Source organism: Chiroxiphia lanceolata, chromosome 16 (genome assembly GCF_009829145.1).
Source record: "Chiroxiphia lanceolata isolate bChiLan1 chromosome 16, bChiLan1.pri, whole genome shotgun sequence".
Lineage (NCBI taxonomy): Eukaryota > Metazoa > Chordata > Aves > Passeriformes > Pipridae > Chiroxiphia > Chiroxiphia lanceolata.
In genome coordinates this window covers 15,918,700-15,934,363 of record NC_045652.1, presented here as the reverse complement: position 1 = coordinate 15,934,363, position 15,664 = coordinate 15,918,700, and the positions used below count along the sequence as shown (strand labels likewise).

Sequence of the window (15,664 nt, the reverse complement as noted above, 5' to 3'; positions counted from 1 at the left end):
AGGCCTTGGCAGCCCCATCCCCACAGACTGAGGCAGGCAGGGAGCAGCTCTCACTCTTTATTAAGTTTATCTGCAGCTACACAAGGCCCCAGGGTGGGAGCAGGGCACTCATCCCCCTCCTGCCCAGGCTGCCCCGGACGAGGGGCCAGGACAGGCGTTGGTGCTCCTGACCCAGGGCTCTCTGTTGGATTGCTCCCAGAACAGCTGGGGGGGTCCAAGCAAGGAGGGGCTACTGCTGGGCACCCCTGCCCTGGCAGCACCTGCTGGGTTTGGGCTGGTCTAGGTCCTTCAGGTGCCCCTGGAGGCAGTTGTGGGGCAGTTTCCACGCTGGGTGCTGGTGTTGGTCGGTGTCACTGTCAGACCACGAGCAAAGGTAACTCAGCAGGAGCTCCCAGGACGGGCCCCTCAGCGCTCGGTGCACACAGAGAGGAGGCTGAACAGGCACAGCTGAGCCAGTGAGATACAACAGAGCGTGGACAAGGCCTTTGGCCTCTCCTCTGGGCACTCGGAGCTGCCACTCGCCCCTCAAGGCTGGAGAAGCTGAACCAAAGGGGACCCAAGTGCTTGTAGCTGGTTATAGAGGCATAAATAGGAAAAGAATCCAGACTTCCTGAATTCCAGGCACTGCTCTAATGCCAAAGAGCAAATTTAAATATTTAAAATAACCAAACCTTCCTCAGCTGTTTGGGGCCAATTGGGGTCTGACAGTGCTGGTGCCAAGCACTCAGCCCTGGTCAAAGCCAAGCCCTCATTACAAATAAGGAAGGGATTAGGAAGAAGGATCTGTCTTCTTAAATAAAGAAATAAAATTTAGAAAGCATTAAGAATTACATTAACCCTCTGCTAGTTATTAATATTTACACCAATTAAAATTAGTTGATGTCACTGGACTTGCATCCCCCTGGCTATGCGAAGTACGCCCAGAGGAAGACCCCAGCACACAGACAGATGAGCAGGTTGATGTTGAGGATGTGTTTCACCAGCGGCTTCTCCTCCAGGGAAGCCACGGGCAGGGGCTCAGGTTTGGGTGGTGCTGTGCTCTCGGTGCTCTCCTGCCTGTGCTCCATCCCACAGAGCCACAGGAAGGTGCTCATCAGCTTCGAGCTCCCTTTGGCCTCAGTCGCACCTGAAAAGAGAGTCAGGAGTGAGGGATGAATCTCATCAACAAAGCAAATCCCAGGAATGTCCCGTGTGCTCCTGTTCAAAGGGTTTTGATGCAGAAATGCACCAGTGGTGTCTAAGTGAAGACTCTCACTACACTGAGCTGTAGGAACCCCTTCAGTCATCATCTTTTGGGGCTGCAGTACCTGAACTCAGATTCTGCTGTTCCCAACAGTTTAAGCCGTGGGAACAGTAAACCAAACCTCAAAACTGAGCTGTGGCAGCGTCCCTGGGCAGGGCCCTGCTGTAGGCCAGGGGGGTTTTCTCCATGCCATACACATGTAAACTGAATTTGCCCAGCTCTGGTATGGGTTGGGACACAGGGCTAAGTGCTGGGAAGGCAAATGCTTGTGCACAGCAAACTCAAGACTTCCCAGCAGTGGGAGAGCTGTGCCCTAACTCATTAACTTACAACAGCTTTTATAGATCAAAGAAACACTCAGCAAAAGCTGCAATGTTACATAAACAGAGTCCCAAGCCTGGCAAAAACAGGGGATTCAGATCATCACTGGAGAATGCAGTGGGTCTGCACATGGTTGTACCTAATACCGACAAGTACAAGTTTTAAAAAATGCAAATCCTCCTTCACTGATCTGTCAAGAGCTCGGCCCAGGGCTCTGGGTTCTCCCTGCTGCTAGAGCCGATCAGAAAACACCGCTGAAAAACAGAAATGGAATTTCATCAACATAGCTGTGGTTTTCCTCCACCCTCCCCTTCTCCAACCAGTTCTCCTGGCAGCAGGTGCCACAGCACTGGTCACTGACGTGGGATAACGGGCATGGCTCTGTATCCCATCCAGCTCCTTGGTTTCAAGCTTAAGTAATGCCATCAAAAGATGGGAAAGAGATTAAACTCCTGCTTAGGTAAAATGTCAGGTAAAGCCTTTCTCCACCTGGACGAGACTGAGGTCAGACCTCACCAGGGTCTGCAGCTTTTTCCCGAGGGGCAGTGGAGGGGCAGCTCCAATCTCTGCTCTGGGTGAGCAGTGACAGGACCCGAGGGAACGGCTGGAGCCGTGTCAGGGAGGTTTAGGTTGGATCTCAGGAAAAGGTTCTTCCCCCAGAGAGTGGTGGGGCACTGACCAGGCTCCCCAGGGCAGTGGGCACAGCCCCAAGGCTGCCAGAGCTCCAGGAGGGTTTGGACAATGCTCTGAGAGACAGGGTGGGATTGTTGGGGTGTCCTGTGCGAGGCCAGGAGTTGGACTGGATGATGCTGATGGGTCCCTTCCAACTCAGGATATTCTGTGATTCTCTAATTCTACGATTCTTTCAGCACACCCTGAAGCTACGGAATTCCAGAGGAAGGAGTTTTAACGTCTCTCGTCTTCAAAGCCTCTACGAACGCCAAGGGTTGTTGGGTGTGGGGTTACTGAGCACGACGTTGGAGCACTTACATTTCTTCTCCTCTGCACTACTGCCAGAGGCAATGTTTAGCTCAAGCTGGAGAGCGGGGCGCTCGGCGTCGCTGGGGCAGGGGCCGACTGCCAGGTCTTGCTTGGGCGGTGGGTCCCCACGCGTGAACCAGGTGAGCCGACTTATCTGATGGCATGAAGAGGGGTGTTAAAGAAACTGCTGTCACGGCGCCCAAAGGAGCCCCAGGGCTGCCTGCAGGGAGAACACGTGGCTGGGCTGAAATCTGCCCTCCTGCTCTGAGGAGCAGGGGAACAGCCGAGCTCGGCTGTGCTGCGGGGTGACGGTCACCGTCAGAGGGGGTTTGGAACAGCACAGCTCCACCTCAGGAGGATGAGTCTTCACTCTGTACTGAGGGGACATTTCTCTGTGGGCCCATCCCTGGGTGCAGGCTGAGAGTGAGTCAAGAAGGAGCAAAAAGAATGGAAATTGTGGCCAGGGAGGGACGGCTCAAAGAACTGGGGTTGTTGAGAAGAGATGACAGGTAGGATTGTTTTCTTCAAATATCTAAAAGACTCATTAAAGAGGGATGTTCTCAGCAATAGTGTGGATAGAGAGGGATGAGCACAACATGAAGCTGGAAAGATTCACGTTGGAGATGAGGAAAAATTGCTACAGGGAGGGCAGGTGAGCTCTGGATTGATCACACACCTCTGGGGCATCTCCCTCTCTGGGGATTTCTGAGTTCACCAGGACTTTTGGGTTGGTCCTGTCTTGAAGCAAGAGGATGTGCTGCCACATGATCCCTCCAGCTCCCCTGCCCCTCCTCCTGTTTCTCTGTAGCCTCAGTACATCTACTGAAAATAGTCAAACTGGCACAAACCTGGTTCAGAGGAGTTGTGCTCTGTGCCCTGGGTTTCTCTTTCCTGCGAGTAAAAATGGTTCCTCACTAAGTTAGTAAGAGAGTTGGTAAAGATGACCCAGAAGCTGGAATTTCTTGGAAAATAGAGGGAAAAAGGCTAATTTGTCGTGGATTAAACACACATGCTTGAACAACAGCTCTTGGTAGCATCTACTGTTGAGCAGTTTCCAGGGTGGGATTTATGGGACCCAAATCAGAGGCGGCAGCAGAGGTGCTGGAGCAGAGCAGGGGTTGCTGCTACGAGTGTGGTCATAAATAAAGGACGAATGGAAACTTCCATCTCCAGGTTATTTCTCCCCACATTATTCCCACGGGTGGAACGTGGGGCATCCTGGCAACCACATAAGCAAAGAAAGCAGGAGGGGTGACGCACCATTTCGGGGGCGGGGGGCTCGGTGGCCACGCTGACGAGGAGCACGGTGAGCGTGGAGACGGCCGCCAGCACCATGGAGAAGTACAGGTAGTGCATGTACTTCACCACGCCGGGCCGGGCGTCGGCCTCGCCGCACCGGGGCTCGGGGAAGATGAAGTCCAGCACCAGCCGAACGACGCCCAGCAGCAGCCCCACCACCAACCCCCAGAAGGCGCCCTGCAAAGGAAGGGAATTCCGAGCTGGAGCGAGGAGCAGCACCCGCCCCGGACCCGGGGTGGCCAGGCTCCAGTGGAGAGGTTACCTTCTCGTTGGCTCTTCTCCAGAAGCAGCCCAGGATAAACACCATGGCCACGGGCGGCTGCAGGTAGGAGCTGATGGACTGGATGTAAATGAAGAGCTGCCCACCCTGGCCAGCCTGCACCAAGGGGATCCACAGGATGGAGATCACAGTGAGCAGCAGCACAAAGACCCTGGGCAAGACAAGGATGCCTTTACTGTGGGCATCTTTACTGTGGGATGTTCTTTTCCAGTTGCTCAGCGTGTGAGACTCTGACTGAGCTGCCTCACAGCCATAACTCATAACTCCACTCTGGTCCTCCCCCCAGCCTGTGCAGGGTGAAGGTGTTCCCTCAGCAGGCTGTGCCAAGGTGTCTCTGACACGTCCCAGTTGTCCGTACCTGCCGACGATCATGAGCTCCCACTCGGAGCAACGCGGACGGAAGTGTTTCCAGAGGTCCATGGTGAAAATGGTGCTGGCACTATTAAAGATGGAAGTCAGGGAGGACATGAGAGCTGCTATCATCACTGACATCATCAGGCCCCTGAGTCCTGGAAACAGAAGGAGAAGTAGAGCTGCCCTGAGGGACCCCCAGTAGCTCCACTGCAAGGTGACCTTGAGGTGACCTTCTATGAGCTAGAACAGACTTTTAAAAGTGGTTTTAGCTCCAATTTTAAAATAACAGTGATAGGGAATTTTTAGCCCTTGATTCTCATCATTAAACATCCGTGCTTTATCTCTTATCCAGATTTGACTGAATGAGGCTCTGGATAGGGGATCATCCCCTCTCTCTCCTGTTTCCTGCTGCCCTTTGCCACTCTGTCACCAAACCCAACACAAACCCCACTGAAATGAGTTTCAGGGTATTTTCCTCTCTGAACTTCTCTCACTCAACCTGTGGTTGGAGTGTACAGAACCCACCAGTGCCAGCACCAGCTCTTACCTACAGGCAGAAGCTCCAACACCAGCTTGGGATAAGCGATATCAGAACAGCCAGAGGGGTTGCCACAGATTTTTTGGCAATTTTCCGGATCTGCACAAGCCACCAGATCTGAAATAAGCAGTGGGGAGTGAGAGGCAGCATTCCCCAGCCACAATAAACCATGTGAATAAACAAGTTACTCTGCTGAATGCTGTAAACTGCTTTTTAAGGAAAATACTGGAGAGCTTGGGAAGCTTCCAGGAAATGGCAGAGGACCATCTCAACACAGAGATGTCTGGGGCTGCTGTAGCAGGATCTGCATTCTCCAGATTGTAACTGGAAGAAAATTTTTTCATACATTGGGCATTTGATGCATTGGAACCTCTCAACTTATTCAGTAAAGGTGCTCCAGCTCTGTGGAGGAGGCAGAGCCAGAGAGAGGGAACAGATCTCTCCCTCAGCACTTACCTGGGAAGAGAACCCTGCTGATCATGCCTGGCATTACCATCATAAAGAGGGGCAAAATCTTCAAGTAGGAGGTCATCAAGGAGCCTCCTTTGGCGTGGGAGAGGTTTTTGGCAGCAAGGGACCTCTGAACAATGACCTAGGAATGAAGAAATGGGTTGGTTGGCTGCCAGCAGCGAGGAGCTGGCTGGGATGGAGCGATCCCGACTTTGATCTCCACTGAGCTGTGGCAGTCCCAGACGGGTGATCACACGGCTTGGCTGTGGCTTTATGGTTGTTTTGGATCCCGAGCACCTTACAGGAACACAGACCTGAAAGGCACTGCTTGTGCCATCCCAGCTGAGCCTGGCAGGACACTGTGCTGCAGAACCTCATCCCCAGCTGACCACACTCAGAATTTTCTATTCTTCCTGCACTGGGGAATTCCCTGACCCTACGGATAAGCCTGGCCAAGGCAGCAGCAGGACAGAATCTGAAATGAGCAGAGTGAGTTAAATAAAAGAGCAAGAAAACACAATAGCAACATAAAAAGGTGACTTAGAGCTTCATCTTCCTGGCTCTGATGGTGTCACTAGGAGGGATGGGAGACAGACCCCTGGAAAGTTGAGAAGGGGAATTCACAGGTGGTTTGCAAGGAATGAAAGGTTCAAGTTAAAAAACAAACCAACCAAAAAAAATCTTTGTAGACTGAGGTTGACTCACAAACACATTCTCACCCCTTTTTATGTTGAGATGACTCCCAACATTCAGTTGTGCATATCAAGTTTTGCATTTTTAGTATTGAAGCAACCAGATTTTACTAAATCCCCATAAGAAACAGTAAATCAGTCCAGGTGATTTTGCAACCCCAAGGTTTGTAATCAGCTTCAAACAACCAACAGCATTTTCTTGAAACCAACCAAAGAAACAAACAGGGACCCACCTGGTCTGTGCACCAGTACCACAGGGATGGGATGGTCATTCCCACCAAAACTCCTGGCCAGGGAAGGTCAGAGTGAACAGGGTCTCTGAAGATGTGAAAAGCATCTTCTCTGGGCAAGCCACAGCTGCTGTTCTCCTTGCGGGTGCTGGGAATGGCACTGAAGTATTTTGTCTGCAAACCTTCCAGGCCACCGACTTCAATAAAGCCTAAAACGGGTCATGAGAAGCTGTTATTGCATCTTCCCAGGTCAGAACTCTGATTTCAGTGTCTAGTTGGCTGTGGGTAATGTTACACAAATGGTCATCCAGTCCCACCCCCTGCCATGGGCAGGGACACCTTCCACTGTCCCAGGTTGCTCCAAGCCCTGTCCAACCTGGCCTTGGACACTTCCAGGGATCCAGGGGCAGCCACAGCTTCTCTGGGCAACCTGTGCCAGGGCCTCCCCACCCTCACAGGGAGGGATTTCTTCCTATTATTTAACTTGATAAAGCTTTTATCATATTTTTAGTGATAAACCCCCAGGGAAACACTCACTGAAGACCATGAGAGTCACGGCCCCGATGAGCATGATGAGGGTCTGCAGAGCATCCGTGTAGATCACAGCTGCCAGGCCACCTGGGGGAGCAGAGAGGCACCACACTGGGGTAAACTGGGTTTGTTCTGTTGGAGCAGCTCACACTTTGCAGAAGTTCTTGCCCAGCAGCACAAGCTGAGCCCCCAGCCTGGCCAGGGGGTTCTCACTCTGCTGAGGGGCAGTTTGGCCAAAGACACTTTGGCTGGAATTTCCAGTGGTTTGAATCATCATGAGTCACCATTTGGTCGCTAAACATTGAAGTCCAGTAGAAATAATTCTACGGGAAATACATGGAAAAACTCCAAAACAAAGCCCAAGCTGCAAAAGGAGGAGAAGAAAGAAAGAAAGGAGGGGTGATTTTTCATCACTGGGGGTGAGCACTGGGAAAGCAATAACCTTTCTTTGTTTGGGATCTCTTCTTGCTCCGTGCGTGGCTGTTTTCCATTTGGCCACTCATAAGCCCTGAAAGGGCATCCAAGACTGGAGTCTTTCCACATTACACGGCTCATTGTCCTGTAAATCCCTCACACCTCCAGAGAGCCCGAGGAAAACGGATCCTGCAAATGCCTGGACTGGAGCAGAGCTGCTCCTTAAAGCAGGGCTGACATGATCCCACCTAGGGTGGCCTGTGAGGGAAGTTCACTTACTCTCACCTGGCAATTTTTTCTAAAAAGGGGAGTTTTCAATTGGTTCCCCCCCCCCATCCCAGTATCCATATTCATGGCAGAACCAGGCTGTAGGGGATGCAGGACTCCTACCCCAAGGACACAGTGCATGGCATGAATCACAGAATCCTGAAATGGTTTGGGTTGAAAGGGACCTTAAAAATCATCTTGTTCCACTCCCTGCCATGGGCAGGGACACCTTCCGCTATCCCATGTTGCTCCAAGCCCCATCCAGCCCGGCCTGGGACACTGGCAGGGTGTCTCCCTCCCTGGGCAGGCTGTGTGGTGGGCAGCCCTGGCACGTACCCGACACGGTGTAGATGGCAGTGATGGCCAGCAGCCCCACCACGGCGATGTACAGGTCCCAGTGCAGGGCCTGCTGGATGAACAGGGCCCCGGCGTACATGTCCACCTGCAGCAAAGGACAGTGGCACAGCTGCAGCCATGGCCTTACCAGGCCCTTCAAAGAGTGGACATTCAGCTGGCCAAGCCATCTCCTGTGCTGAGCCCAGCCTGGCTTGGAGCTGCTCGTGGCCCCCCAGCTCCCCTGGGCACAGCCCCTGCAGCCCCAGCCCCTGCCACCCTGCCCTCCACCAGCAGGGCCAGGCACAGGTCACTCTGTAGCCAGTTCATTGTTATTGCTGGTCACAGGGGTGACAGTGAGGGGAGGATGGGGCTGTCACAGGAAGGGGAGCGTGCACAGCTCTCTGTGAGAAAGGCATTTGGGTGGGGTGAGCTTATCTCTTCCCCGAGCACCAGTGAGCAGGGTGGGGAGCTGGGCTGGGCTGGGGGGGACTGGGGCACCTGGTGCAAACTCCCCAGGCACCTCAGCACCCATCTGTGGATTCCTCCCTGCTGCCGTGGGGACAGGGAGGTCACCAGGAAAAGTGTCCTCGGGGCTGGGCCCAGCCCTGACCAACCAGCTCTGCAGCTACGTGAAAATGCTGCGGTTTGGGAGAGTTTAGGACAGGCAAACTGCCAACCACAGGAGGACAGGCAGGTGTAAAATCATCCTGAACACAGGAATCGTATTATCAGACATTCCATCAAATAGTCAATCTTATCTAGAGGAGAACCTGAGCCTTCCTCCAGCTGCCCAACCTGGCCTTGGACACTCCCAGGGATGGGGCAGCCACAGCTTCTCTAGGCAACTGTGCCAGGGCCTCCCCACCTTCACAGGGAAGAATTGCTTCCCAGGATCTAATCTAAACCTACACCCTTTTAGTTTAAAGCCATTTCCCTTTGTTGAAAGTTTCAGGGGGGACAGAGGGAGGGTCACACACCGTGTCCCACTGTGGCCCCTCTGTGCAGGAGAAGCCCCAGCAGGATCTATTTTCACGGATCCGTGCCCTGCTGGGCTGTTAATGAACAGCCACCAAGGTGTTGTGCAAGAGTTGATTCAGTTATGTATTCAAACAGGTGCAAAAAATCACTGAACACTTTTCTCCTAACCCTAGACCAGTTCCTACGTCGTTCTCCATCCTAAAAAACAGCACCTGGTGTCTGCACAGGCAATAAATGGGCAAAAGGGGAAAAACTGGGTGAGCAAAATCTAACAACAACCTCATCCACACTCACAGCTCCACCTTTCCAGGAACTATTGTTCAGGACTGTGGAGGAGCAAGGGTTTCAGGCATTCAGGTGCTTAATGGGCAAAAAAAGAAATTGTTCTTTTTTGAGTCGGTTCTCAAAACAACTACAGTCTCTCTTCCTTGGGCATTTTGGTAATAAACCCTTCTCTGCTCACCCAGGGAAGTGCCACTGGTTGAATTTCTCAGCCTCACTGCTCAGCCCACGCTTCCAAAGTGAATCAAATTCAAGCCATTTCCCTTTTTTTCTACTTACCGATATTTTGGTGAAGATGTAGATGAACAAGTAGAGGATTGCCAGGAACATCTGAATCCTTTTGCCTCCGAAACGTTTCCTCAAGTACTCGGGCATGGTAGTGACCTGTGGAGAGACACAGCTCAGGGGAGGGGGGACGTGGTTGTTCCCAGAGCTGCCAAGGGCTCACCCAGGGAGCCATGTGGGTGTTTGCACTGGTAGGAGACCAGAAGGGCCCTGAGAGCTGCCCTGGGCTGGTATTTGACTCGCAGTTGCTGACTTAGGCCAGCACAGCAGCTTAGCAAGCACTGGCTTTGCTGTGATGCCTGGCACAGGGCTCACTATAAACCAGGATACGGGGGTGTCCATCCACCTCCTCAGGAGAAGGAGCAACTCTACCCATTGCCAGGGGCTACAGAGCAGTCTGACCCCCCAAACCCACTGTGCTGACCCCAGGGAGCAGCTCTGCTGCCTGTTAGCCTGGACAGTGGAGCAGCTGCAGGAGCAGCCACTGGAGCAGCCACTGGATCAGCCACAGGAGCAGCCACTGGAGCAGCCACTGGAGCAGGCAGGTGCCCCACAGCTCAGTCCAGGAGCCACAGGAGAGGTGCAGGAGAGGTGCAGCCCGAGGCACACCAGTGGTACAGATGAAGAGCAGAGGGACACAACACCCCCCGACCTACCCCCGATGCGATGTAGATGGGCAGGAACAGCCAGGCCAGCACCAGGACACAGAACATCCCCTGCAAACCAAGGGACAGGGAGGTCAGAGAGGCAGGTCCAGGCTCTGATCCCGTGGATCAGCAGGGACACAGGGACTCATCTCCCCCACAGCTGGTGACTTCAGGCTCGGGCAGCAGGATCTGGAGTGCCAGAGGTGCCAGGGCTCTGCCCTGCTCTGGTGACTCGTTGGGGCCCCCTGTCCAGCACGGGGAGGGCTCTCCAGCCCCGGGCACACTCACATTCCACTCATAGGCTGTTGCAGCAATTCCCGAGGCAGCTCCTGACCCAGCCAGGCCGATGAAGTGGCCACTTCCAACATTGCTGGCGAACAGGGATGCACCCACCTGGAGAAACACAGAAAATCAGGTCTGGCCCTGGCACAGGGCGTTGTTCTCAGCCTGGTGAGAGCACAGTGATGCTGTTCCCCACTCATGACCATGCAGGAAATTAAATCCTTGCCACCCTCTGCCACCTTCTTCTTTTGCCTACAGGTTCAGTGACTCTGGCACCTCTGTCCAGCTTCTTTCACTGTTCACTGCCTATTTGTGGGCATGTTCAGAATCATGCTCCTTCCAAAACAGCGTCTGAATCTCTTACAGGAGAGCAGAGCAGAAGGTGGAGGGAACAGGTAGAAATGTCAGGTCCTGTTATCAGCACATCCTCAGGGACCAGCCCAAAGGAGACACCCCAGCCAGCAGCCTGGCTCAACACAAAGCTGTGTTCACAATGGGGACCCCCCAGTTAATTGTGGAACTCTCCAGAGCAGCCAGGCCTTGTGAGGCATCGGGCTGGCCCTCTCCCTGCAAGTCTCCACTTCCCAAGTCTCAAATGCAGGGGCAAAAAGCCAGTGTGTAACTGGGTCTTTGCAAAACATGGGAGTGATGTTTATTTATTTACTTCTGTTTGGACAAACAAGCTCTGCTTGGGCAGAGATGCTGGTCAGTGTGGCTGCAGCCCAGGGACACGGGCAGGGTGACCACACAGATACTCACAGGCCACCAGACCATCTGTCCTCCTGCCAGGAAATAGCCTTTGACGGTGCTGCGCTGCGTCTTCCACATGGACTGGGGAGCAGAAAACAGGGACATGGATTCAGCCATCGTTTGGGGGCTGCTCAGGGCATCACCCAGAGATTTCCCCACAGGACACTGAACTGTCATCAGGTGGGAGTGAAGGGTTTCCTGAAGGACAGTTGCTGCTGGGAAACCCTGGGGGAGGAGGGATGGGACCAACCAGTGCCCTGAGTCACGCACAAACTTTTCCATCATCTCAGCATCCTGATTGAATGTGATAAGCAAAATAAGTCCCTCCAGATCAGAAAGGAAACCAAATACTTTTGGACAAGACCTGTGGAATCCACAGGTATTAGGTGCAACCAGGAGGAATGCTTGACATGGCAGGTATGACCCATGGACTCCTCTTCCTCAGACAGATTCATGCAATACCCTGAGAGTTATGCACCGCGTGTGAGGGGAGCAGCTATTCATCTCTGCCTCCTGACAGCCAGGTTGTGCTCTTGCTGTTACAAAAGCCATGCCAAAGGATGTCCTTCTGCCTTAATTATACACAGACAGCGTTTTTAATTTATGGAATCTGCTGTCGGGACCCCTGTGGACAAGCACAGGTGATTTATAGCACAGCAATTCCTTCCTGGATGAACAAAACATTATTATTAGCAATACTGTGTACTCAGACAGCCTCTTCCTCACAAGGGTTCTCAAAACCTTGGCAAACAGAGGGCTGACCAGCTCTGCAATGGAGCAGTCAGGACACTTCCCCAGGCCAAGGTCAGGGGAACAACCTGTAAACTCCCTCTTTGCATTTGTTCAGTTGAATCCAGCGAAGTGAAGCCTGACTCCAGCCAAAGTAAAATAATTTGAGGCCAAGCCAGCCATGTTTTTCAGCCTAACAAGGCACACAGGAAGGTTTTAACAGTGTTTGCTTACCCACAGCCCGACTGCGAGGACGAAGAGGAAGTAGAGCACGAGGACAGCGATGTCGACGGGCTCCAGCGTCTGCTGGGGGAACGCGTCCCACGAGGGGGTCACAGAGCCTGGGGGGACACTGGTGGGCTCCATGGCTTCCCAGGCAGGCTGAGCACTCCTTGGTCCTGGTGCATAAACCTGTTAAAGAACAGGTGACATGCTTAGAGGAGGATGTGGCAGCCCAGGGAAGGTGGTGACTGTTCCTTTAGGAGTTCAGGGTTCTCAGCTCTGGCTCCAGCTGCTCCTGCTGGAGCTGTGGGGAAGGGTCTTGTCTCTGCCACTTGACTTCACCCTTTCTGTGATGTGGAGATGCTGTCAGCAGTCAGGACAGCACAGCTTGGTGAGATTTCTTATGCAATTTTCTAACTGAGGAGAAACAGGTGCATTAGAGAGAAGGTAGAAATAGCTGAAATACGAGGAGGAAAGGAGCGGGATGTGGCAGAGCTGGTGATGAGAGCTTGAGGGTCCCACTGCTGCAGCGCTGCAGGACTGGCCTCAGGGAGCAGCTGCTGCCAGAACTGTGCCCATGGAGAGCCGTTGGTGTGAAGCCGTTGGTGACGAGCCGTGGGAGGTGAAGGCACATGAACTGCTCCAGCAATTTCCGCCTCCCCTCAGCTCAGCTCAGCCACACTTTGAGAGCAGGACAGGAGGTGAACGGCATCCAGGGCCACCTCAGACAGCCCCTGGCTTGGAAATGGCTGCTGTCGGTCCCCAGAGAACCCTCAGTGCCACACAGAGCAGGTTTGGGATTGTTCCTCTTACCCTGCTGAGCCAAGGAGATGATTCCTCCAAAGAGGAGCAGGACCAGCACTCACCAGCCCTGGCACTGCCTCTCCCCGGCTCAGCCCTGGCCCCAGCCCCAGTGTCACTGGGATGCCCGTGCTGGGTGTCTGCTGGTCCCTGCCTGTGCACCTGGCCGTGTCCTTAGGCCTCTCTTGCACTTGTAAGGAGACACTTATAAGCCTACCCCCTGCAAAAAGCTGAAGAAGGTGGGGCGGGGGGTGGCCTGCAGCAGCCCGGGGCGCTCGGCACTGGAGATGGGACGAGCAGCCAAACGAGTTCTGCCTCTGAGCCCCGGGAGTGCGGCACAGCCCGGACCAGGACCTGTCCCACAGCCACGTGTGTCACAACTGCCACTGGCTTCACCCGGTGCTGAGGTGCAGGGACTTGCAGCACCTTGACAGAGCCTTTTCTGTGCCTTACAAACCCCCTGGATCCCGCTCCCTTGGGAGCTTCTGCCTGGCAAGGATGCAGAGCACTGATGACTAGATCAGTGCTATCTTACCTCTTTAAGAGCCAATGTGTCTTGGCTGCTGCCGAGTTTTTACTGGCATGCTTATCCTCTAACTAGGAAAAGAAAAACAGGGTTTGGTATGTCAGCCTGGGGAAGTTGCTAACCCCACTCTGACACCTCCCACTTTCCCTCTGATACTGCTGTTTCGGGAGGCCATAGGATGACAGAATCATGGAAAGGACCCACAAGGGTCATTAAAGTCCCACCCTGGGTTGCACTGGAGGGGCAGCCAGTGCTGCAGCTCCACACGCTCACTCACACTCGGGATTCAGCCACACGGGTGAACAGGGTCATGTCTGCTCCCTCTGAAACACGTGTGGAGCAGGGCAGAGCTCTGCAGGCATCTTGTGCCTGTCAGTAAACATGGAGAGGTGGGATGAGCTCCAGGGGAGATTCCCAGAGCTGAGCACAGGTGCCTGCTGAGCTCCTCCTGCACTCCCGAGCCCGCACACAGGCTGGTGGTAGGAAAACAGCAGAGGCGGCTGCTCTGGTTCCAGGTCCCAACTCTGCCACGGCCCAGTGGAAATTTTGCCCGTTTTGTGAATTCAGCTCACAGCCTGCTCTCCCTCGGTGCCTGGCACAGGCGGCGGCGCTTTCCTCGCCAGAGATTGTGAGGAAGGAACATCCGTGGCATTGAAATGAAGCCGCTGAAGCTGCCCTTTATCGACGGTGCCGGGGGGACGCAGCCCACGTGGCTCTCGAGGAACCCGTCGGCACCGTGGCGCTCTAAATGCCTCCTCAACAGGTTTTTTTAAAGCGTTCCCAGGTCCATCCACCTCCTACAGACACCACTGCTCACCCAGGCCGAGAGCAGCCCAGCACCAGCCCCGAACCCGACCGGAGCTCCCCCACTCGAGGTAGAAGCCGAAAGGAAACTTACTGTGCTCAGCTGGGTCTTATTCTGCTCCCCGCGCCGGGCACCACCAGGGCTCTGCCAACTGACAGGCAGCTTAAATATTGCCAGAGAATCGGGGTTTGCCAGCGTAGCTGTTAACAGGGTCACAAGGAATGAGAAGGAATATTTATAGTCAAAGTTAAACTAATTGACCGAAGTTACTCTTTTGGTCTCCTGTGGTTCTGGTGAGAAGTGTATTATTTTCACTATCAGGGCTCCCGGGTCAAACTCCACAGAGTGCCATTCTCTTAAGCAATCTGTGCAGCTACAGAAGGGACACAGAACAATAAGAAATCCGTGCTGATGTTCTCTGGAGCTGACAGCCCGTGGTACAGGGAGGAGCTGACCACTGGTCCTGTCCCTGTGTTTATGCCTGAGCCTTACAAAGAGCAGGATCCATCTGGGCTGGGATTTGTAACACACTGCTGAGGCTGTAGGTTAATCCCAGAATCAAATCCCCCTCTGGGCCAGGCTGGAGATTTGTCTTCAGCATCATCTGTTTGAAGATCCTGATAAACCACTGGGGCCCAAACACACAGAAAGTGATGATGAAGAGGGACCTCTCAGCACAGAGACCACGGCAGGAGGCAGCTCACAGACCCCTGGATTGGGGTGTGTGGAGCCCGAGGCAGCATTGCTGAGAAGCCCCTTGCTGGGCAGGTAACCCCTGGGCTGGGGGGGCAGATGGAGCACGAGCACTGTCCTCACACAAACTTAATCCATGTCCCAACAGTGGAGTTACCAATGGGAATTTTACTGTAGGTGACCCCCTAAGGGCATGTTTTAACCTGAGAGTGGCAGGGTTAGATGGAATATTGGGAAGAAATTCTTCCCTGTGAGGGTGGGGAGCCCCTGGCACAGGTTGCCCAGAGAAGCTGTGGTTTCTCCATCCCTGGAAGTGTCCAAGGCCAGGTTGGACGGGGCTTGGAGCAACCTGGGCTAGTGGAAGGTGTCCCTGCCCATGGCAGGGGGTGGAACTGGATGAGCTTTAAGGTCCCTTCCAACCCAAACCATTTTGGGATTCAATGATTCCATGAAAAACCCAGTATCTGTATTTGATCTCATGTTTCCCACTCACAGTTCTGATGAACATAACAAGGCCTCTGAATCCTGCCATTGGAAATGCTTTAGTTTGATCTGCTACAATTTGGAAACCCCAGATTTTCCTAAGTCGTGTTAGAACAAGTTGGATCCTCAGGGGCTGCAAGTGCTGCCTCCCAGTCTGTGCCGCTTTTTCCTGACCCCCAACCCTTCCAGCCTGAAGCTGAGATCTCTGTTTGTCTCTTTGGCATTTTTCTTGGCACCTGGAAAAT

The 15,664-nt window shown here is 53.6% G+C and overlaps 1 protein-coding gene across 2 annotated transcripts; it reads right to left on the bottom strand.

Annotated features, from left to right (window-relative positions):
- Positions 1-42: 42 nt before the first annotated feature.
- On the bottom strand, positions 43-14,549 carry SLC5A11 (solute carrier family 5 member 11). 2 transcript variants are annotated; one of them, XM_032703796.1, is made up of 17 exons: positions 14,337-14,549; positions 13,448-13,509; positions 12,124-12,300; positions 11,170-11,241; positions 10,417-10,521; positions 10,138-10,197; positions 9,476-9,580; positions 7,937-8,042; positions 6,926-7,006; positions 6,392-6,597; positions 5,473-5,608; positions 5,026-5,133; positions 4,483-4,633; positions 4,107-4,275; positions 3,806-4,021; positions 2,555-2,699; positions 43-1,126 (listed from the first exon to the last, which is right to left on the bottom strand). In XM_032703796.1, exons 3-17 carry the CDS (start codon positions 12,253-12,255, stop codon positions 906-908), a joined length of 2,013 nt encoding a protein of 670 aa, XP_032559687.1. In that variant the 5' UTR covers positions 12,256-12,300; positions 13,448-13,509; positions 14,337-14,549; the 3' UTR covers positions 43-905. The 2 variants fall into 2 exon arrangements, with proteins under 2 accessions (XP_032559687.1, XP_032559688.1); XM_032703797.1 differs by lacking the exon at positions 2,555-2,699 and having other exon boundaries at positions 981-1,126; positions 14,337-14,544.
- Positions 14,550-15,664: the final 1,115 nt, after the last annotated feature.